The sequence below is a fragment of the Parasteatoda tepidariorum genome, chromosome 5 (genome assembly GCF_043381705.1).
Source record: "Parasteatoda tepidariorum isolate YZ-2023 chromosome 5, CAS_Ptep_4.0, whole genome shotgun sequence".
NCBI classification, from domain to species: domain Eukaryota; kingdom Metazoa; phylum Arthropoda; class Arachnida; order Araneae; family Theridiidae; genus Parasteatoda; species Parasteatoda tepidariorum.
Window position 1 is genome coordinate 11,288,591 of NC_092208.1, and position 24,391 is coordinate 11,312,981.

Consider the following 24,391-nt stretch of genomic DNA (forward strand, 5'->3'; position numbering starts at 1 on the left):
TTTTTTTTTTTTTTTTTTTTTTTTTTTTTTTTTTTTTTTTTTTTTTTTTTTTTTTTTGTATAATAACTCAAGGGCACTATAAATTTTAATAAAAAATTCAGCAAAATAACGCTACAATATAAAAAATACAAAATATTTTATACAATTAGGGGACAGAACCTCAGGCAATAACTCCCACAATTAATAAATCTCAATTAATTCTACTCTCTATTAAATGAAATTAATAAAAGGGAGAAGAAAATTTTGAGTTGATGAAGCTCTGTGACTGTTGAATCTTTAAGCCAAGTTTAAAAATTGTAGTGCAATTCCAGAAATAGAACAGTGCAAGAATGTCATCGCCTTGCCAGTGATGAAGGCGATGGTGTATCACCAGCAAGAAATTAGATAGGAGAAATAAAATTTATCAGTACTTAGTTGGTCACCATGATCAGAAAAAATTGAGAGATTTTTGGTTCGATTTCAGAGAGCAGGAGTTGAAGCCTTAAATCAGGAATCTCATGAAAAATCCAGAGTTACAAGCGTAATTCATACATTTAAAATAATTCAAGTATTAAACCAATTTACTGGGTTAATATCTATTATAAGGTTCATATGCAAAATGCCAATTTCAAATATGTAGTTATGTAAAAAAAAAAATTTACTGTTTATATTGCAAATCATAATTCAATGCTATACAAATATTACTTTATTCCTTAAAGTTATTTAAAATTATTTCACACATTTCTTTTCTATGTATTCTTCCTTTTTAAAATATTATAGCTTTCTTGGGTAAAAAATTTAAGCCGCCTATCGCTACTCCAACTTCGGAAAATTTCATCTAATATTCTTAACACTGGGATTTATAAGATTTTATATACTAATAATTAACGATTAAGATGTGTGGTTGAGTGTGTTTTAATTTAGGACTTATTTCCTTCGAATTCGCTTCAATTTTATTTAAAATTTTATTTCTTAGTTTAAAAAAATTATGCTACTAAGATAAAATAAGATTTTTAAGCATCTAATAGAGCCAAAGCAAGAAACAAACGAAAGATAAGCACGTAATAAAAGAAACAAGATTAAACAGTGTTATTAGATATGTCGGCACAAAATTTAGAAGGAGAAAAAGAAAGAAACAAAACAAAATTGATACTAAGCTATAGAAAAAGAGCATGTACATTTTGTGCCAAATTATTAATGCATGGTAACTAAAAATTATCTTCTCATTTTGTCATGCAAATTCGAATTAAATAGGGCATGAATACAATAGATAAGTTCAACTATTAGTATATGTTTATCACAGTAGCAACTTTTACCTTTTCCCCTTTTATAAATATAGAGTTTAGTTGCAGATAAAAGTTAGAAGCTATTTTCTAATTACGCCACAAATAATCTAAGGCAAGTGGAGACGCAAGTTCAACTTTGATCAGGGTTCCCACTCAATTTCAGAAGAGAAAAAGAAAATTCACTGATTTTTTCAGGTATATCAGGTAAATTTAAATACAAATCCAAACCATATTTTATCTATAACATGCAATTTTTAATCAGAAAACTTTGATTTTCTTTAATTTGCAGTGTCAAATATTAGATTTTAAGAGCAAAAACATATGATAGAATGAGAATGGAAACATGGAAAAGTTTTACTAAAAAGTGGAATTTTATAAAATAATTGCGATAGATGTTAGAATTATTTAACTCGAATCTCGATAGCTGATCACTGTTACTGACAATTCCAAGATTGGCCATTTTCCAGATATAGGAATTTTCCAGGATTTTTTCGTAAAAAATTTAAAATGTCCCAAGCTATTCCCTGCTTTTCAGAGTTAAAATAAAATTTCCAGACAATTTCAGGTTTTCCATATTCTCTGTGACCCATGGGGTCCCTGTTTGAGTTTATTTTTTAAGATATGAAATTTTGTACCAAGCCATTTCTTAAAATCCATAGTTCTTACAAACAAATAGTATGCAAAATTCAATAGAAAGAAAATAAAATTTGACTTTGCTTTATTCAAGTGTAAGAAACAGCTAATTTTATAATATTGGATGCCATTAAGCATAAAAATTGAAAAGACACCTTTGAGTCACCTTATATTATCATGGCTATGAATGGCAGATAAATGCTTATTGCTGATAAATAATTAATTTCTCCACTGCTTTTAATTTGTCCCATTCAAAGCATTGTTAACTTATGATATAAATTTACAGATTCACTCTTAATAAGTAAAAACTAATTCTATTAATTAAACACACTCTGTTTATAAAGTATCTGTGTGCACTGGAAAGCAACAATTCCTGATTCAAACTGATTGTGATTCTACCTACAGATCACCTCGGTCTTACTTTAAAAAAACCTAAGAACCTAAATGGTTTTTTGCATGCATAATCGAACAAATTTTTAAAAATTATCTGCTCCCTAGCAGCGAAATCTGATGTTCTATAACTTATATGGGGGTTATTTTTTAAATAAGGGTCGTTTGAAAATAACTAAGCGAAAAAATATTTTCAAGAAGCAAATTTAATTTCAGATTCTACATATGCCTCTCATTTTTTTCTCTCAACATAGTTGACAAGTTTGTTTAAGCACTTATCATTCCTTACAACTAGATTTAGAATACTCTCTTCAGACAAACTAGCCGCCTGCTTCATTAACCAAGAGGCCGCAGTTGTTTTCACGTATTCGTCATCGATGTAGTGATTGCATCAAAATGATGTTCGAAATATCGGATAAGATGAAAATCACTCAGGAGGGGTGGTTCAAAACTTCCCAACCACAAAAGTCCAATAAAGTTGGAATCTGGTCTCATTGGGTCATTGTCATAGAGTAGCAAAATTCCCAATCAGTAAGGCAGGGAATTTCGCTACTTCACAGATCTGCCAGTGAATGTATGCAGCAGGCAGGTTTTTTACCAACTAAAAACACATCACTGACTGTAACTTACACGGCAAGTGATTTGTTAAATTTGAGCATTTTATAGACACAGAACTGATCGTACAGTTTACCTACATAGCTGCAACTGAGCACAGTTGTTACCAAGGAAGGCCAAGACAAGACACAAACACTAGTTGGGACGCAAGCGTCACCCATCAGTGTACACCACAAAACGGCCCTTACTTAAAAAACAACCCTTGAATATCATTTTTTTAACAGACATTTGTTTTTAAAATTTTATTTGGAAAGACATTGGAAAGTGAAAGCAACATTCTTTTCAGCAGAACAGAAAGATTAGCTATTTTTGATTACTGATTCTGACTAAACAATTTGACCAAATTCAATGTTTAAGTATACCATTTGATGCAGAATTCAATGCTCTTTAATTTGGATGTATGCAAAATATTGTGTAAGATGCATCACTTAGATGTCATAAGGCAATAACTGAAAATAAAATCATTTTCAGTTTTCTAAAAATTAGTTTGATCTAACAGTCTAATTTTACTGGGCTGGATGCTGCATGAAAGAAGAAGTTTGAGGAGCTAGAATAATTCCTAAATGGTTAACCCTTCCCATACGGAATCTAATATTTATTTAATTTTTTTTTATTTTTTACTGTATATGATAGAGTAGAAAGATTGCAAAGATTCTCTGATGGATGGTTACTGTGCCTTTTTTGTTCAAAAGATTCCTGACTCAAAACTAAAAGTAGACACAATTTATTTATATTTTTCCTGTTTAGATTTTGTTTATAATTTCGATTTTTGCCACATTAAAACTTTTATTCCTAGAATGATTTGAAATTTATTTCTTTTTTTAATTATACTATTTTAAAACATAAAATATTGCATAGAGTAATTAGTGAAATGGGATGCATTTTATGAAACATTGTGAAAGAGAACACAACTTTTAAATGTTTGAAATTAACTGGATGATCCTTATCATAGGGGCAGAACTTTTTCGAGCTCTCTGCAACATATCTTTCTAATACTAATATCTTTCTGCAATATACTTTAAAAATAACAAATATCAAATACACGTTACAAAAACGTCAACAAAAAGTAACAAAAACAACAACTTAAATGTAATATTTTTCTTTATTCTAATATTATGGGGAATATTCTTGCATTTTGTAGGGGTAAAACACACTGATGATTTCCTTTTTCGTATTTTGTAAATCATCATCACATTAAAAAAAATACATCGTGAAATCCGTAGCAGTAACAAATGGGAAAAAAAAGATCGACGACGAAATCACTCTAATCTGATGATGAAAAGGGTTATTAAATCATTCGATGTTACTAAATCATTTTCATTTCGAGATTCGGTTGTTGTAATAAATAATATCATACAAAAAATATCAGATTTTAAAAACTATGTGAAAATCAATAGTAGTGACTGCTTAAAAAATTTCAGAATGAAATTTCTGCAGAAAAGAAAACCAAATTTTTACTTTATTATTCATTATTTTTCATTATTATCAATCGAAAATAGAAAAATCCCAAGCATTTTATTTAACTCCGATGCACGAGAAAGGCATCTTTTGAATTTAATTCTGAAGAAAAGATAAAACTTTTGAAAATTTCTGCAGAAAAAATAACCAAAATTTTTACTTTCTAAAACACAGGCTTCACAGAGAGCAGGAGAAAAACCAAGATATTTATACATATCAGACTACTTTAGAAAGGGAATATAAACTAAAAAGGAAGTATAATTTACTTACATATAAGGGAAAGGCAAATTTTATGTCAGAAGTATTTAACAATGTACGATTTTTTAATTTCAGAGTGGCTTTTGTTAGAACAGAAAGCTAAAACAATATCCAGTATAATCAGGGGTTTGTCCAGACATTTTGTGAAAGGTCCTGTTTTTGTAAAATTGTGAAATAACTATTCATAATTTGTGAATATAAAATAAGCATTAAGTCACATTCTTTCAACCAGGGTCCTGCTTTTGTGAATTTGTGCAAATAGGGTCCTGTTATTGCAAAAATTGCTATAAACCTTTTTAAGAAGTTTTTAAATTGTTATAATAGGTACAAGATTCAGCTCAACAATTGCTGCTACTAAATTAGAGATGCAACATACATATATCAAATATTTGGTATTTAGCCTATACTGCTCAACACAGAATATCCATTTCGGACGAATAATGGAAACAAAATCACTCACATTTTTAATAATTTATAATGACATATTTTAAATAACACAGCTTAATAATGTATCACTTTTAATGTGTTACGCATAAAGTAAACTAAAATAATTCTTAAATTTATAATGTTTTATTTAAAAAATTGTCGGAAATTATTTTTTATTTACATAATATTCTATTAATTTTATGAATAAATATAAATTGATAATTATTTATTTACAAAAAAAAATTATTATTTAATATTAACAAGAATGCGCACACGATGTTTGAAAAAGTGGAAATATTTTCTTAGAATACTAACATTTGGAATTTAAACCGTCTTTCCCCCTCCCGGGAAGGGTTTATTCGATTAACAAAACAGTATTGAAGATAAACAAATTTGTGAAGGGTCCAATTAAAAGATAAATTATTTTGTGAAGGGTCCGTTTTTATGAAAAGATATTTTGTGAAGGGTCCGTTTTTATGAAAAGATATTTTGTGAAGGGTCTGTTAACGGACCCAAATTTGTTCTAAACAGACCCCTGATAATCTTATTATTGAAACACAGAACAAGTCATAATAGTTTGAGATCTGTTGCATTAAAATAAAATGAATAAATCATCATGTTATCAATCATTTCTAGAATACAGAGTTGCCAAAGAAAAAATGAAATAAGAACAAAAATTTTCAATAATATGACTAGAATTGTCATATACCGCGATTCATTTAGTCAAATTGATAGCAAATATGATAATTTTTATATAAACGTTAGTGTTCCAGCACAACATTTTTACATCAACAAAAATTTGTACATTTGCAGAAAATTAAATACTTTTAATTATTAGAATTCGTTCAAAAAATACTTTTTCATTAAAAAAACCTCATTTTTATAAAAATTTTCCCTTTTATCAACAATCGATTTAGCAAATATATATTGTGAAAAGTGATTACTCAAATTCGAAATTCACATTGGAATTTCTAAAATCGTGCAGAATTTTGTAGCATTAACCATTAAATGGGCAATTGAGAAACAAAATAGACTTACAATGGAATCTGTACAATTTGAGAGCATTGAAAAGTGATGACTCAAATGTGCAATTCAAAATTTTTTATTACAGTGTAACGTCCCATATCCGGACGTCCCTTTTCCGGAAGGGTCAGATTTCCGGGACACTTTTTAACAATCAAAATAAACAAACATTTCTTCATCTTCCCTTCTCCTTTAAAAAAAACAAACAATGAAGTCTTTTGACAGGTTTTTCCCCTTCTCAGCTTCTAGAGATCTATGCATTGAACCCATAAATCAACAGAAAAGAGAACAGAAGATCTACTAAGACCATGACGCTCCTCCTCTGGAATGCAAGAAAGGAGGGGGGTTGTTTTCAAAAGAGCACAACTGAGTCCCCTCCCTCTCCCTTCTTTCCTATGCAGCTGGCTAGTAAAAGAGGCATTTCCTGGAACCTTTTTAATGTTAAAGTGGAGGGGGAATCCCCTTTAGTCACACAAGAAAAAATAAAGAGAACCCAATTAGCATGCCACGCCTTTATGCTTGATTGATAGCCAATGATGGGAGAGAAAATAAGAATTTGTCACTACCCCGCCCTCAACTTGAATGACAAGTAAGGAGGAAATGAATTTTTCTTCTCCACCTACCCACCTTATTGAATGACGGGAATTTCCCCTTCTTGCTTGAATCGTTCTAGTTCAAAATGGTGGAGAGAGCAATTAATATTTTCATAACTGGGAATTTTTTTCGTTTTCTATATTTATTTTTAGAATAGCAATAATTATTTTTTTTCTAATATTTTGTTTATGATTGATTAGATATCATTCTAATACTAAAACATTATTGCCCGAAAAATAATGTTTATTTATTTTCTGCTTCTTAGATTCAGATCATTTTAAGCTTTGTTTACCTTGGAGGTCAATTATACGGAAAAATCAAATATACGGACTTCGGAAAGTCCCGCCGATTCCGGATACGCGACTTTCCACTGTATTATTTTTTTTAAGAAAAAAAAATTTATTGTGTACAGAAGCTACCACGGGCCGCAGGTTGTCAACTCAATTTACACTAAAAAACATTGCTAAGGAGTACAGAAAAGTCTCCCAATAGACGTAATTTCCGGAAAATAGTTGTTTTTCTAGCCTTTTCAGGCAAAAAAAAAAAAAAGTTGTCATAGTATATTAAGGTCGAAAACAATTTCAAATAGTGCATTTTATTCACCTGTGGCAACCCTGAAAATCAAATAAAAGAGATGTTGTACGAATAATTATAAAATGAAATAGCTCCACACTAAATTTTTTTTACTGTTTTGCTAAACATGTGTATGCAACTAAATGCATATACATCAAAATATTAGGAGCATTGGGACAAAAACAAAAAATTCAAGACAAATCATTTCTTATCAGGAATATTAAGACAGCTAGGACCCCTGAAAATATCTGTTACAAAAACATTTAACCGTCAGAAGAAACATACATTCTCAAAACCAGAACACAATTGCATAATACTAAAAATAATTTCAAAATGAACTTACAACTCATAAACATCTTCCCACTGTTGATAAAGTTTGGTAGCGATTTCTTTAAGAGGTGCAAGAGTAGATCCACCACCATTTGCAATGAGTCTCAGGATACGAGCATTTACTGAGAGTACAGAATCTTTTAACTCCTGCACATTGGTTAGGCCACTCTGAAGAATAAATAAATAGTTTTAGAAGTAAATAAGAATACAAAAAAAAACTGCAATAAATAAAAATCGATTATTATGTAAACAACAAAAAAAAAGGATAAAAAAAAGGGGGTAATGGCAGAGATTTCACACTGTAGCAATACTTATCCACAGTACATCCCACTAAAAGGAATAAATAATACAAGTTACAGTGTTTAACCAAAATAATTAACAACGCGAAACGAAAATTGATACGCAAAAAATCTCTTGAACTCTCTTTACTATAAAATTAGAGAAATACATTTTCTCTTCTGTTATACTAGCTATATAACAATCTCTCTTTTTCTTCAAAAATTACCTGACTGATTAGTATTTTTATTTAAGATAAACTTGGCTATTAGATTAAATAAAAAATAAAAAAAAGATTGATATTTTATTATAACTCTTTTGCTAAATGAACCATGCTATTCTCTGATTTTGAAACTATCATTAATATTTTATTTATAACTTTTTATATAATAGCAAGACACACAGCCTTTCCTTAATCATAAATAATTGTTAAATAGAAATATTTGAAGCATTGTTCAACAGAGTGCAGAGTCAAATCTTTCAACAAAAAATAAGCACCTTTTATGTACTTTATAAGCACTAAAAATTTTTTTAAAGCATTATATACATAACAAAATGCAAAATAATTTTTAAAGACATGATTATGATAAAATAACTAGTTTCTGACAAAAAAAATTTTACGGATTATATTAGCCACCATAAAAAATAGAAAGAGTTTACGGTTTGATTTCAGTGGGTGGAAAATGATGTCTGAAATTGAGAATATCTCGTTAAATGCAGCATAGTTGCATACGACAGAGCTAGAATCTAACCGAACCCATCTCTGTAGACGTACATGTGGACTTGCAAATATTTCATCAAACGTGTAAAATGATTGGCTCTTGCATACGCTGTGGACCGACGGTAAGCCAAAATGGATAGTGTTTAAATAAATTATGGTCGAATAGAACAATGTGAAAACTACACCTTTGCAAAAGACATGTCGAAAATCTCATTTTCTAAAAGGGAATATTAGCGTCTTTTTAAAAAACTCCAATGAAAAAAGCACCTTTAAGGGCTTTTAAAAAACAAAAATTTGCACATTTAAGCACTTTTTAAAAATGCTACACACCATGTTCAAAATTTGAAACCTATTTCAGTCCCTAAGATGTGTAGTGACTAGTGAGGAAGTAGGTAATAAGATATAAGAGGAGGAAACAAATTAACAATTTCTACACTAACCTGTAAAGATTGTATGTTGCTAGCAATAGCCTTCAATGTAAGTGCTGAATCCAAAGAATTAACTGCATGATCACATAAACTGCTCAGTTGTGTCTTTAATTCCGCCAATGAACTGTGGACATCAAGTGTTGCTACTTCAAGATCATAGGAGTTAATTTTCTGATCACCTCTTGATAGCGACAATATCTTTCCTTGAAGCTCTTCCCAATCTTTTATGAGTTCTACAAATGGAAAAATTAATTTTAATGAAGCATATATATACACTAGGATAGGTAGAACTAGAGAACGTTGAATATTTTTAAAAAAAAATCATTTCTCATATTATGGATCACTGTATTCATATAACAAATCAAAATAACCGTGATTAAATTTTTTAGCGTGACTTTTTATTCAGTGTTTCGATGAAATTAGTTACCAGAATGAATAACAATTTGTTATGCAAACTCACCAATAAATTGATTTATTTAAAAAATATTTACATTTGTTTATTATGAATATTAAATGTAAAGAATTTTGATAAAATATCAGTACTAAAGAACCTTCAGTTAGAAAACTTAATACTATATTTATTTCAAACATTTTAAAATTTATTTTCTTATACTTACAAAATAAATCTTATACTTAACAAAATATACTTAACAAAATATACTTAACAAAATATATACTTAACAAATCTTATCTTATACAAAAATAAATCTTATACTTACAAAATAAACAAGACCCTCACTATTTTTACTATACTGTCAAAGGCATTTAGGTCAGCTTTTGGTACAATAGGTAAATTAATAAAATGCAAAAACTTTATATGATCAGGATAAAATAAATGATTTCTGACAAAGAACTCTTTTCTTGATTATATTAACCACCATAAAAACAATTTATGCAGAATTTAAAATATATTAAATATTGAGTCCTGCATTCCTCTTTTTAGATTAATAATTACTTTATTTGATTTCATAAAAAATAATAATTTTAATTCAAAATTATAATTAGTTAAACTATAATTCAAAAAAGCTATTGAGTGTATTTTTTAGACTTAATAATATACTTTTATAAAAGTTATTTATAAAAAAAAATCCAACAAAACATTAACAACAGTAATATTATTGATCATACTGAATTTATAAAGATACATAAAGAATTAAGCAGAACTAAGAAAACTTAATAATTTCTTATTACTAATGTAAATTAATGAGTCGCCCATATTAAATATTTATAAAAATTTTTTAGTTCAGTATTTCTTTAATAAAACAATTAAAAAAATCATTTTTCTCAATAGTTTTAGAAAGTAAATACAAGTACAGTAGAGCGCCGATTATCCAAACCCTTATTATAAGAACGTCCAATCATCCGAACTACGTTCGAATTCGCTTTCCCCCCTTTTTTTAAAGTTTAGAATATTTTTTAATCTATAGACAATTTTTCTAAATTTAGAAGAATTACTTATCTGAAACATCTGAAGACCATATTTAATTTACAACCTCTTTTAGCAGTTTTCTTATAGTAGCCATACATACATGTATTATTATACCATACATACATACATGTATTGTTATACCATACATATATATAGCCATACATACATGTATTGTTTCATAAATAATAATCATTCAAACTAGATTTTAAACAACCTTCCAATTATTCGAACTTTTCATTATCCGAACCACGCTTGGTCGGAAGCAGTTCGGATAATCGGCACTCTACTGTATTGAAGCTGAACATTTTTGTCAGAAATAAATTATTATATAGCACCAACATCCATAATATTTAACAAATCTGAGATTATAGAATTTTTTTATTTCAATTATTTTTAAATAAATTATTAAGAGATGAATTCAAGTTTTTTGGAATGAAAAATCTAAATTAACATAAGATTTTTTACTGCGTTTGCAAAATGTTAAAATAGTGGCAATTAATTTAAGTTTTGAGTTTTTTCATAAAATAGCTTAAGAGAGCTGAAAATTTAATAATTATTTTAAAAAAATAAAAAACTTAAAAATTTTATGCAATTAGTGGACAGTCCCCGAGTTAAAAATCCTAGAATTAAAAATCTCAATTAATTATAATCTATATTAAATTTGATTAATAAAAGGAATATGCAAATTTTGAGGTGATGAAGCTTTGTGATAGTTGACTGCTCAGAACGCACTTGGAAATACGTAATTAATGAGATCCCAAATTCAAAGATTACGGTACTGATCTATAAATGGAACACCACAAGAAGGTCATTGGTCTGTCAGTGACGAAGATTCTGGTGCTTCATTAGCGATGAAATTAACCATAGAAATAAAAAAACTTTTGCTACTGGAGAAAAAACTTTGACAACATTTAGTTAGTCCCCATGATCAGCAAAAATTCGAGAAATTTTGCGACTCAATTTCAAAGGACATAAGTGAAGCATGAAACTCTCCTGCAAAATGCAGAAGAGTTGCGCAGATCAGTGTAAGCACTTGTGGATCTGTAAGTATTTCACCAAACATGTAAAATGATTGGTATAACAAAATGGATTGTGACTGAATGAATTGTGAAAATGTTGAAAGGAACAATATGAAAACCACACTTTTTGCTTAATTCACTACTAAAATCGACATGGTAAAGGAAAAAAATTTCATTTCGGAAAAGGGAAAATTGAGCACTTTTTAAAAATGCTACGCGCCTTATGTTTTGATTGACTCATTTTGTTTAAATATCTTTTTAGTTTTAAATTACAAACCAAAAACTAAGCTTTTAAATACAGTCTAAGTACAAATTTATGCTTTGCATATCTGCATTTTTGTAAGAATTGTTATATTATAGTATATTAAAACATGGTCAAAGACACTGTAAAAACTAGATAAAAATGGAAGAAACTAAAAATAACCAATACAATTGTTCAGCAATAAATACTAGAAGAATAGCTTAAATATAAACTAATTAAAATTAATATAGTACAAGAAAGTTAAGTTTTTCAGATAAACTATAAAAAAAATCATACGATTTTAGTTTAATACAGAATTTTAAAATTTATATATTATTTAAGGGTCAGTTTGAGTATTTATATTTAGCGTTTTGATTAAACAAATAAGAATGCCATTTGCGAATTCACATGTTTAGTATGCGATTTGTTTACTTAGAAGTATTGATTAAATTTGAAATGATATTATAAAACTATCACTTAAATAAAATAATTAAAATATTGTAGTTACTTTAATTTCTTAAGAAATTCATTAAATTTATTTTTCTTTCCAGTTCTTGCTTTTTAGTTCTTACATATTTGAAAATGATATATTAAATAAATTGGAAATTAATACTATTACTTAATCTAGGATGATTTATAAACTGTTTAAAAAAGTGTTCTTTTTTGAAAAACAAATCCTTCTATTTCTACCACTTGGATTGGAAGAAGTTTGTCGTTCGGGCATAAAAGTAACATTTAGTTTTGAAATACAAATAAACAATTAGAAATAAAAATTTGCCATTTAAATTCATGATATCAGTTAGGAAATTTTGGATACATTCAAATTATTTAAACTACTATTACATTTATTTGTAAGTTAATCCACAAAAAACACATGTATATTTTCTACCATTATTGTTTTCACACCTTTTAACTTGATCCAATCCTCTCTGCTTACAGATTCAATTCCAAATTCTTTAGTTGACAGTTCTTTAAGAATAGTATTCAGATGGCACAAATTAGTTTGGCAAGTAGCATTCAGTTCACTCTAAATAAAGAAACATTCATTAAGTTTTCTGCACACATGAGAGATACAATATTTTATCTTTAGAATCTGATTTACAGAAGTTTGCTTTTTAGTTTATTTGAGGTGCATATAAAAGTCTGTGCAGTTTAACAAGTTATACACAAGCCTAGTATTGACCTTATAATAGTATTTGTACTGTTTAGGTAAGAGTTAGGTTTTAAATAATGATAAATAAGAAGTAATTACAGTTTTTAACAGAAGAAAAAAAAATTTCTTTTTATATTAGAGATCTTATTTCTAAGAAAGTTTTTTAAACGGTCTTAATTAAATCTAAAGCATAATGCAATTTTTATTTTAGTTTTCATAGTACTTGTGTGGTTCGATTGATATAATTTCTAAGAAATTTTTTCTTTATTCGTTTTCTATCTCAACTTTTACAACTGCATGAAATCCAAATTATAAAATGCTAATTTATAAACAGAACTGTAAAAAAAATAAATAAATAAATAAATAAAAATGTTAAGAAAGCACATATTTTAAATAATAAACAAACAAGAGAAATCTGCTAACTTAAAATCTTTACTTTTTAGCAAGTGTCTATCTTTTTAAAAAAGGGAATGGTGACATAAATAATTAATAGAATGTTACAAGATCTTTTTACTGTATAATACTTGCATTTAATGCATTTAAATACTTTATTTTTCAAAATTTATTTTCAATGTATGTCAAATTAAATAAATAAAAAAAAGATGTGATAATTCAATTTAAACACTACCTGAAATGTGCTATAAAAATAGGAATAATGTTAATAACAATACAAAAAAGTAAATCTTAACTTTTATTTTTAACAGTTATTACAATTTAAACGATGGTTTTATTCATTGTTATACCATCAGAAACCAACAAATAAAAATTTTTCCAAACCTGGTTTAGATTACAGAAAAACGTATCAACTTAGGGCAATTTTTTTGAATGACTTAAATAGATTATTATTGTTTTTGCTTATAATTTAGTTAAGGGTGTATGTGCAAAAAATTCTTCAACAGAAAAATTGGTTAAAAAAAATCTTACTTCATTCTGATCTAAAAAGTTAGTAATAACATTTAGCTGGCTAAACACTTAATTTTTTTTTATATTGTCTATGTTCTCAAGAGTGTAAATTTTTTATCGTAATGAAATGTGTTCTTTTCACAAATAAATATATTTCAATACATCATTTATAATAAGTTCAATTACTGTCATTTAATAAAAATTAAAATCTTATTCATAAATGTATGACTGAGAAAATTTAAAAATGGCTCAAAATTTTTCATACTCCTTTATTAGTTCAAGAGTGTAAGTTTCACACAAAGCAAGAAAAAAATAATAATTAATTAACAGCACACACAATTTAAAAGTTCCTGCAAAATCATAATATAATATCACTTCCTTTTTCAACACACATTTGAACCATTCTTAAAAATAAAATAAAAATTTAAAAAATCAGTAAATAAAAATATTTTTAGGAAAATTATGTTTAAAAAAAAGGAAGCTTCTACCATGAAGAATGAAATGTGAGAGTTTTAATGCTTGCAAGAAATTAAAGTAATAGAGAGAAAAAACTATCCTTCCTTGCAAGATCTGTTATTGACAGAAGAGAAATACAGGGCATTACCATAAATAATTAATTTCACAAAATATTACTATTTTGAAAGGAAAAAAAACTAAAATGCCAAATTTGTAGAATGAAATTGGCAGATTCTGGAAGTCTTGAAAATATTCAAAATAGCAGAAATCTACCAAACCAAAAGAATCAAATCGGCTTATATCCTTCGATTGACAGAAGAATTGCACCTATATTTATTTTACATGCTTAGGTATTCATTTGTAAGCATTTATTTAACATGTATCAATTTTTTTTTTCATCCTGAGAAAATTAAGCCACTAGTCTTTAAAGATTTTACAAGTCTGCACGCATTTTTACTTATCCATTTACTTCATTATTTTCTCTTTTAAAAAAGTAAATGAAGGGAATTTATATGAAAAATTACAATACAGAGAATGTGTAATGATTGCAATTATGCTGAAACATGCTATTTTATAACAAAAATATGAAACTGAAAATAAATAAATTAAAAAAAAAACATAACATTACTTTAAAGCAGTTGCTAATTGGAGAGATCTTAGATAGTTATTTAATGATAGCCCAAGTCAAATATTAGTGGTCTCAAGCCAACAGACCACCATTAATTTTGACTGTTTTTGGTACAAACATAAAAAGTTCTAGTTAATCAAATTTTATTCCTTTAATAAAAATGTCTTAAATTAAAATTTTTAGAATTTCATGCTTTTTAAGTGCTCAACCACGTCTCTAATCTAGTTTTTCAACAATGCAATAGACTTCACAATTAGACATTGCCCTGATTAGGAATGTCTAATGGCAGGTCTAATGACAATGGACTTTAATAAAATAAAATGATAATTAAAGTATTTGACTGAACAGCAGTTAAAAAAGAATAAAACAACGTACTATTTCAGCAGGAAAAGAGGTCCTGGTAGAATTTTCTTTTATGTGGTTGCTGATAACTTGCAATGCATGTTTACTTGTCTTCATGATATTGTGTAAGTCTTCAGTATCTGAGTTGGAGTCTGAAGAGATGGTTTTATAACTATCAGCAGACTAAAAGGTATAAGAATAGAAATGTATTTTTGCAATGACCTAATAGGGCATTTTAGTTAGAAACAAAAATATTTTTAACACTACATTTATAATTTTACAAACTTATAAAAATATTAGTATTTGAAATTAAAACGATCACATTATAACATTTTTAGGACCGGGATAGCCTGGCTGGTAGGATATTGGAGTCATGTTCATAAGAATGGGAGTTTGACTCCAGCTGGCTGAAGAAACCCGTGTATTAAATACAGGGTATCTGTTACATTTTAGATTTTCAAATTCATGACTTTTCATTACTAATTCCAAGAATTTTTCATGACTTAACGAAGTTACTATTTTCTCCGACAAAAACACAAGAAATTTAAAAAAGCATTATAATAACATAAATTGAAATAATAGGTATAGTCAAAACTGTTATACTCTGCATCTATATATTTTAAGATTTTAAATTTAAAAAGAAAGAAAGAGTTGAAGAGTAAAGAAAGAGTTGAAGCAATAAAATAGCTGAAAAAAATACAAAAGCAAATAATTTTTTTCTGCAGAATTATATTCTAAAGATACTTTTCTTGTTCATCCGGAATGAAAGAAATACTCCTGATTTTTATGTTCTCATTTCAGAATTAAAATAAATTCCTCAATGACTGTCTTGCTTCAGCTAGAATTTTAAATTGATAAAATAATAATAGCAAAAATTCTGAAATCACAGAAGTTTAAAAGATAATTTGCTCTAGAAATGTTTTCTCTTTCATTTTTTGAAAGAACACCGCAACTTTTAAAGAACATGATAAAAACATTTTATATTTTAATAAAATATGACCGTGAGTGGTGATTTTATTACAAATTCAGATATTTGGGGGGGGGGGGTTAAATTCCATTTTAAAAATTAGATTTTTCAGAGACTTAAATTTATGACTTTCCGCAATTTTCTTTTTAAAAAAATAGTTGAAATCATGACATTTCATGTGCACGAATACCCTGTAAATGGTAATTGGTGCATGTTAAATCTGTCGGGGTCACAAAGTCCTACAAGTTCCCATAACAAACTAATACCTCAGGTGGTACTGATTTGTTACAGGGACATTTTTAGGTTTAGCTCAAAATCACGACCTGCAGATGGATGAAAAGTGTGTGAACGAGCTGTGATGTATGTGTATGGCAAAATTTTATTTTTGCCCATAGTAAGTGACCACTGAAACACAAAAAGCACACCGTCTCAGAGCTGCTAATTTGTTAAAAACAAAAACAGGAACACAAAGCATGATAAGGTAATCAGGGGGAAATTATGACACAAAGTGAAAAACAAAATACCAAAAATTAAAATATTGATGAAATAAAATTTCAATTAATAAACCATACACGTTTCATATTTAATATAATTTTTTGAGCAAACAGTTATAATTAAATTACATACTAATATAGAATATCACACCTCTATAAGAAAAAACTAACATGAATTGCAATATCAGATTTTAAAATCCCGTGAATATGAGTCGTGATATTGGATTTTAAAATCAAGCGAATATGGATCACTATATTGGATTTTAAAATCGCATGAATAAAAAGCGCGATGTTGAATTTTTTAAATCGTATGAATACAAATCACAAACAGTAACTTTTAAATCAGCTAAATACCAAAATTGATGATTGATATTAAAATAGCGTGAATAAAAATGGTGATATTAGCAGATTCTGACGCAGTTCCTAATATTCAAAATGGTAAAAATCAGCCTAATCAAATTGGCGAAAGAATCACATGTATATAAACATCTCATTAACGTGATTTAGAAAAAGTTTCACAATTTTGTTGGATTATAAATTTTTGACTCATGGAACTCCGCTAGTCAATGGTCTCGAGACATGCGGAATTCTGCGATATTCACAGAAAAATCACATGCCACGCTTCTAGTCTTTAGACCTGCCCTGGGTTGGAAGAAAATCGCCATGAGCAGTGAAAAGACACTAGAATATCAAAAAACCAGAACATTTAGACCTAAAATCGTAGTTTCGGAACAAGGCTAAAAAATCTGAACAAATATGATTTAATCAGAACAGTTGGCCGCCAAGCCTTCTGCCTTAAAAATTCCCTTGATTTCAAGCAGGCTTGCTGACATTGGCAAGTGGCATATGTAACATAACATTTTTAACTTAAAAAAGTACGTGAATATTCCAAATTAAACATTTGCCACTAAATTAATCAATTTAAATAATTACTAAGCATAACAAACACAACTAAACTATATTATTTTAAGCATTGCAAATCTATTCTTGCGAAATCAGAAAATACAACTAATTTTTCACCAAAATTAAAATGTTATTTGCCTCCAAACTTAAAAAGAAAGTATAAATCATATTATTTTTTTCAATATAAAATTTTAGTAAATATCATAGAATTTAAAATAATAGAACTAGGTACCTTTATTAATGTTCTAGTCCTTGATCTGTGGTGTTTGGGTGGAGGCACTTTCAAGCTTACTGATGAAACATCAGAATAGCTACCTAAAACTGTCCAGTAATCATCACCAAAATTAATCAATTTCCTAACTTCATCCTCATCGGCTGTTTGTTCAGAATAAGGCTCACTCAGATAAGGTGGATCCTGAATTAAAAGATATTCATTTATATACTTAATTTGAACACACAAATATTTACTTACAAAACTGGAAGTTTCCCTTTCACTAAAATCTTTTATGGCATGAAACTGTAATATCAGAATACCAAATTTTCACCATTAATGCCATTCTTTTAGCATTTTCACACTAGTCAGTCATATTCTGTGCATTTCAGTTAACAGGGTGAGTAGCCAGATTTTTCAACAAAAAATAAGCAAAATAGTACTTTTTAAGCACTCAAAAAATATTTTTAATAACTTTCCACACAAAAAAAAAATCATAATTAGGATCTGTGCCGTAATTAAAAAAAAATTTCTGTCATTCAAAGTTCTCAATTTATAAACATAAAATCAATAAAATTTGAAATATTTTCAGAAACTTTACATAATCATGATAAAAATAACCAGTTTAGGATAAATATTGCAGAGAAAATTGTGAAAATTATGAATTTTTCGTAATTTAAAATGATAATCGATACGGCAAATAAAAAAAATCTGCTTTTTTTTTGCCGATACTGATAAAAGACAGAAAATTGAGCACTCTTTACAAACCTCGAATAAAGGGCTTATAAAAAATGTAAATTAAAAAAAAAACACCTTTAAGAACTTTTTAAAAACGCTTTGCACCCTGACTATTGATAAGCAATGCTGTACTGTTAATAAAGATATTCCTTTAAGAAACCATTTATATCATCCATGTTGATTAAATCTACTAATACATTTTGACATAGAAAAAAAAAGTTAGAGAGAGGCAGTGTATCCAACCATACATTGAGAGTTGCCCCACAGCCCGATCACAGGTGATCTATCTCCTGACAGTCACTTTGCTTTTTATGCGCAAGATCTGGATCTTAGTAGATATAGTGCTTTGTTAAATTTGAGTAAGTTGCTCACCCTATAAGTTGATTTTCTGATATAGCACACTGAATCGAGCATTTCCCTGCGTTAGTTAGTTATTCTAAGAACTAGGCTTCTTCTCCTTTCTATTTTTTTTTTATTATTGTAACAGAGTAATAAGAAATTAAAATCTTTAATTTTTAAAGAATAATTTTTAAAGTCAATAAATTTGNGGTATTTGGCCATCTTACATAAGAGCATAAAAAATTTGAACGTCGTACATGAAGAAATCTTACCTACGGTAAACACGTGGTTGCAGAGAAATGTGTTCTGAAAGGGGTTCCGTATTTTATATGACAACACTGGTATATAGGGAAGCTAGATAATGGGGCAGATGTTGAAAATAATGAAAGATCCAGGAAGAAAAGTAGAATGGATTTTATTCTAAATGGCGTAATTCGAAGCTTTTTTCAAAATGCGAGAAATTCGCGAATTTTGAAATTGATTTATAGAATGCGCAAATTTCTCGCGGTAATAATTTTTTAATGCGAGAAAAGAAAAAAATATGCGAGATTCTCGCGCTGTAGTGAAAACACTGCTTTAAGAAACCATTTATATCATCCATGTTGATTAAATCTACTAACACATTTTGACATAGAAAAAAAAAAAAGTTAGCGAGAGGCAGCGTACCCAACCATACATTGAGAGTTGCCCAACAACCTGATCACAGGTAATGAATCTCCTGACAGTCACTTTGCTTTCTATGCGCAAGTACTGGATCTTAGTATATATAATGCTCTGTTAAATTTGAGTATGTTGCTCACCCTATAAGTTGATTTTCTGATATAGCACACTGAATCGAGCATTTCCCTGCGTTAGTTAGTTATTCTAAGAACTAGGCTTCTTCTCCTTTCTATTTTTTTTTTATTATTGTAACAGAGTAATAAGAAATTAAAATCTTTAATTTTTAAAGAATAATTTTTAAAGTCAATAAATTTGAACAAGATATTACTGAACCACTCAATTTAAAAACTGAGTTGAACTTTCAACAATGTCTTCACATGTCCAGCATTTTATCAAATTCTAAAACACTAAATAAATAAATTAATTAATCATTACTTGATATTCATCCCAAGCTTGATCAGAAATAGAAGCTTGATCTTCAGTATTTACAGCAGAGCCTGCTGTGTCTGTTTCCAAAGATAGTGAAATTTCAGGCAAAATATTCATGATCACATCCTATACATAAGACACATTCAATAATGTTAGAAGTAAGAACAATTTTTGACATACACGAGCATGTGTGAATTTAATTTTATTTCAACAGCAAAACATTTTCAGTTTTTAATTCCAAGAGTCAATATTAAATTAACATTTAAACCAATCCAATGGGTAATTGATTATTTAACTAATTTTGTGGAGAAAACAATTTGTTTTGTTGGTTGCTCTTCAACAAATTTTTAATATTATAATTATGATTTTTAACTGGCTTTAAAAGAGAGATGATAGAAACAGTACAACCATACAGCTGCCAACATGGGATTCCAGTTGCTTTAATAAATAATATTGTATTTAAAATATCGGATTTTATAAGCTATGTGGAAATCAATAGTAATAACAGCATATAAAAATAGAACAAAAATTTCTACAGAAAAGAAACCCAAATATATTACTTAATTATTCTCAAATGAAAGTAGAAAAATCAAAAGCACTTTTTCTACACCAATGCACAAGAAAGGCAACTTTGAATATGATTCTGAAGAAAAGATAAAATCTTTCGAAAATTTCTGCAGAAAAGAAAAGTAAAATTTTTTATTTCCCAAAGGAAAAATCTTTCAGCAAGAACTCTGTAATGTTCTGCGAAAATGTTGCTGTGTCGAAACACGGTAGTTCCTTCAATAAGTTACTTGTACTACAAGGTAGTTCCTTGTAATACTTTGGAAAAATACTCAAATTGATATGAATCTATATATTGATACGAGTGGGCAGATGAATTTAAAGGAGTTATAGATTCCTATATGTGATTCCTTTTGTAGTACAGTATTTTTCAAATCAATATGTAGAAATGTAAGTGGAATAAGTGGAATAATTAATAAGTGAAGTTGACATTTATTTTATAATACAAGCATATATTCAATTACAACTTTTGAAGCTTAAAATATTAGTAAATATAACCAGAGTGCATAGCCAAATTTCTAAACAAAAAATAAGCACCTTTTAAGCACTTTTCAAACACTCAAAAATATTTTTAAGCACTTTAAAAAAAAAATACCCTAATTAGGCAGGGTTGGCAAGTTTTTCACAAATAATGGCTGTATGCAGTTTTAACCATCTTGAAAAAAAGTTAGTTTTTGACAATCGACAATAGGCTTAGTTTTTGACGATCGACAACAATTATGAAATTTTGAATCATGTAAAACAAATGGCATTTTCAAATGCTACGGACACTGGCAGTATGTGGAAACAGATTGGGGTTGAATTAATTGTGAAAACGTTGAATAGAATAATGTTAACAGTGTCTTTTTGCATAATTCGTGGTGAAAATCAACATGGTAAGGAAAAATCTCAGTTTGGAAACAGGAAATTTAAGTACTTTTTAAAAACACCCAACAAAAAAAGCCCCTTTAAGGACTTTTAAAAAACGAAAATAAGGACTTTTAAAATACGAAAATTAGCACTTTTAAAAAATGCTACACACTCCATAATATGTGGAAATGTAAGTATTAAGTGGAATTAATAAGTGGAATAGTAAGTGAAGTTGATATTTGTTTCCTAATACAAGCACATATTCATTTACAACTTTTGAAGTTTAAAATATTAGTAAATATAACAAAGAAGTATAAGAAATGAGTATTTACAGTCTTTTCCTTGCCAGCACTCCGAAGAGTTTCTACTTCCAAACTGCTATCTTTTTCCGACACAAGTAGAGTAGTGTTCTGTCCATAAGAAGAATTTTCACAGAAATCTGAGCTAGGGTCACTGATTGAACCCTTTCCACCAGACTCTGCATTGCTCAGGCTTAATGTTCGAGTATGTTCAGTGCTTGAACTCTTCACATTTGAGGAACACAATAATGTGACATCAGTCAGTGAATATCTTTTACTCTTGCTAAGTTTTCTTGACTTAAAATGCCTAAAAAAAATTTATTAATTACATAAAAAAGAAATTTTAGAAATGCATTGGAAGCAAAAATTTATAATTATACATGCAGATACTTTTTTTTAGTGAAATGTGTAAAATATTGCAGAAATAAACATCAAAAAGTTGACATAATAAATTTGCTTATCCTTATACTCCTTTTATGAAAACTAAATTTACGTAACATTTATTTACCATTATTTAATTCAATTTATTTACTATTTTACAGTAAAACTTGTGTCAATTATGTTCTGTGGCAACAAACTCAATATTAACTAATTTTAAAATGAATACACATAGATGTTGGATAATAATAAATGCAAAACTTATGTTAATAAACATTGGGTAAATGATTAGATAGTGTTAACACTGAAGCAATCTCACATCATATTGTATATAATTTTTCATATTTTTATAAAAATACCTGAACCAGTGATAAGAAACCTTTTGTTTGAAAGTTCCCATAAAAACATTTACAACAAGAAAGAGCAGACTGCACTACAGAAAGCTTATGATTATTCCTAAAATTTTAAAAGACTTTTATGTGGTTTGAGATTAAATAAATAGCTCTTTGAAATTTTTGACACCAAATAAATAAAAACAAATTCCCATAGAATTAGTCAATAGAAAGAACTCCCTTCCCCTAAAGTCTAAGACCACCTGCTGCTATATAGAAATAAAAAAATAGCACATTTCAAAGAGGGGATCTTCTTCAAACCCCGATTCTTTTTCTTTCGCCGACTCGAGTCGAAACCTGCCTTAAATAATAACACAACACTCCTACTTGAAATAGTTAAACCTCGTAACCATAGTCACCGCCACCACTCCAAACAAATGGCTAGGGGAGTTTCTTACATAGACAAACTAAAAGTTACTTTTGATCTTATTACTATATTTTCAGAAAATGATTTAAGAGATAAAGAGGATAAAAAAGAATAAGCCCATAATTTAATTCAGAAAATTTACAACAACAAAAAGTTTTTAGAGTAGAAGGTCTTTATAGCACAAACCTTTAAACATGAGGCTTTGCATATGCTTCAAGAAATTATTTGCGCTTTAAGAATTTAGTGTCATATAGATCATTTTAAATATCATTAGACTTACTCATTGAAAAAGATAAAATATATATCTGTGGCAGATCAATTCTTTAAAATAGTTTTTAAATAAAAATATTTCAAAACAAATATGCATACTAACAAAAATATGCATTGAATTATTCATTATTTATAGAAAAAAAATTATCTGGTATATCAGAAATAAAATCTCATATATTGTCAATTTCGATCTGCTTTAGAGATTATAAATTTAACATGGCTCTATGAAGAATTGCGGTTACATTATGTGGATCTAACCTAAAATGAGATATAAATTATTTGCACAAAAACATACATTTTTCCAGATTCTTGTGATGAGTAAAGCAAATCTAAAGCACCCTCAGAAGTGGAATGAGGAACAGAAGCATGATTGAAAATTCCTTGGGCAGTTTCTATAACACTCCACGGCCTGTCTCTTGCCCTTCTCTTCTTCCGCATCCTCACTGCAGGAGAGGGATCGGCGGCACTTTTTTGCACGTGTGTAGTCTCTTCTGCAACAGCTGGAATCACAGTCTCAATAGATCCTATGGAATTAAATAGTACCATTTATTTATTAACTTTTTAAATAGGATAATTTTATTTAATCTTGATAACACATAAAAAGTTTTCATAATGTACCAGTTAATTGTTTTTTTTTTCCCCTTCAATAAATCAGATAAATATTTTCCCTGCGACAAAACTCTCTTAGCACTAATATCTTTCTGCAAGACACTTTCAATATTAACAAAGATATATGTTACTACTTTAAGGTAACAAAAACACTGTGTTTACAAAAACAAAAAAAAGAAACAATGTAATTTTTTAATATGCTAATTAAATAGGTAATACTTTTTTAATTCTTTTAGAGCTATCAAGGAGTTTTGGTCACCGAAATTATTTTTAATACTATATATGGTTACATTCAAGAATAATTCAATGGGTAATTATAAAAAAAAATACAAGATTTTTACTTTGTTTTGATTCTTTTTATCAACTATTTTTACACTGACTTTTTTTTTGTTGTTATTATTATTTGAAAAATTTAGTGTGTTTGGAATCTTTATTTTAGAAATTGCTTTTCATTATGATGGCACCAAAGAATTTGCGTATTTTCGCGAGCGTTGACAGGCCGATGGGATAATCCCAAAGTACCGAACTTACTTCTTGCACTAAAGGATCATTTATAAAGATAGGATTGAGTAAGAAAACAAAAATTACAAAAAAGAGCTAAGTTTTGAAATTGAGCAAGAAGGCCACATTTTTTTTTTACTCAACTTTTCTTACTGCATCAGACTTATCCAGCTAACCTTCAGTATAAAATATAGTAATTATAAATAGAAATAGAATCTAAAGATAGGCTAAAAAATTTATGTTTTTCCTCTTCCGTTTGT

The 24,391-nt window shown here is 28.3% G+C and overlaps 1 protein-coding gene across 3 annotated transcripts in view; it reads right to left on the reverse strand.

The window, feature by feature from the left end:
- Window positions 1–24,391, reverse strand: part of LOC107438976 (uncharacterized) — a 65,836-nt gene that overhangs the window by 13,281 nt on the left and 28,164 nt on the right. For all 3 annotated transcript variants that reach the window (XM_016051410.3, XM_043046103.2, XM_016051411.3), the window contains exons 9-16: window positions 23,317–23,545; window positions 21,648–21,921; window positions 19,909–20,028; window positions 17,758–17,940; window positions 15,195–15,344; window positions 12,586–12,706; window positions 9,003–9,223; window positions 7,579–7,733 (exon numbers count right to left, since the gene is read on the reverse strand). In XM_016051410.3, the coding sequence (XP_015906896.2) occupies window positions 7,579–7,733; window positions 9,003–9,223; window positions 12,586–12,706; window positions 15,195–15,344; window positions 17,758–17,940; window positions 19,909–20,028; window positions 21,648–21,921; window positions 23,317–23,545 (1,453 nt within the window). The remainder of the gene's footprint in view (window positions 1–7,578; window positions 7,734–9,002; window positions 9,224–12,585; window positions 12,707–15,194; window positions 15,345–17,757; window positions 17,941–19,908; window positions 20,029–21,647; window positions 21,922–23,316; window positions 23,546–24,391) is intronic.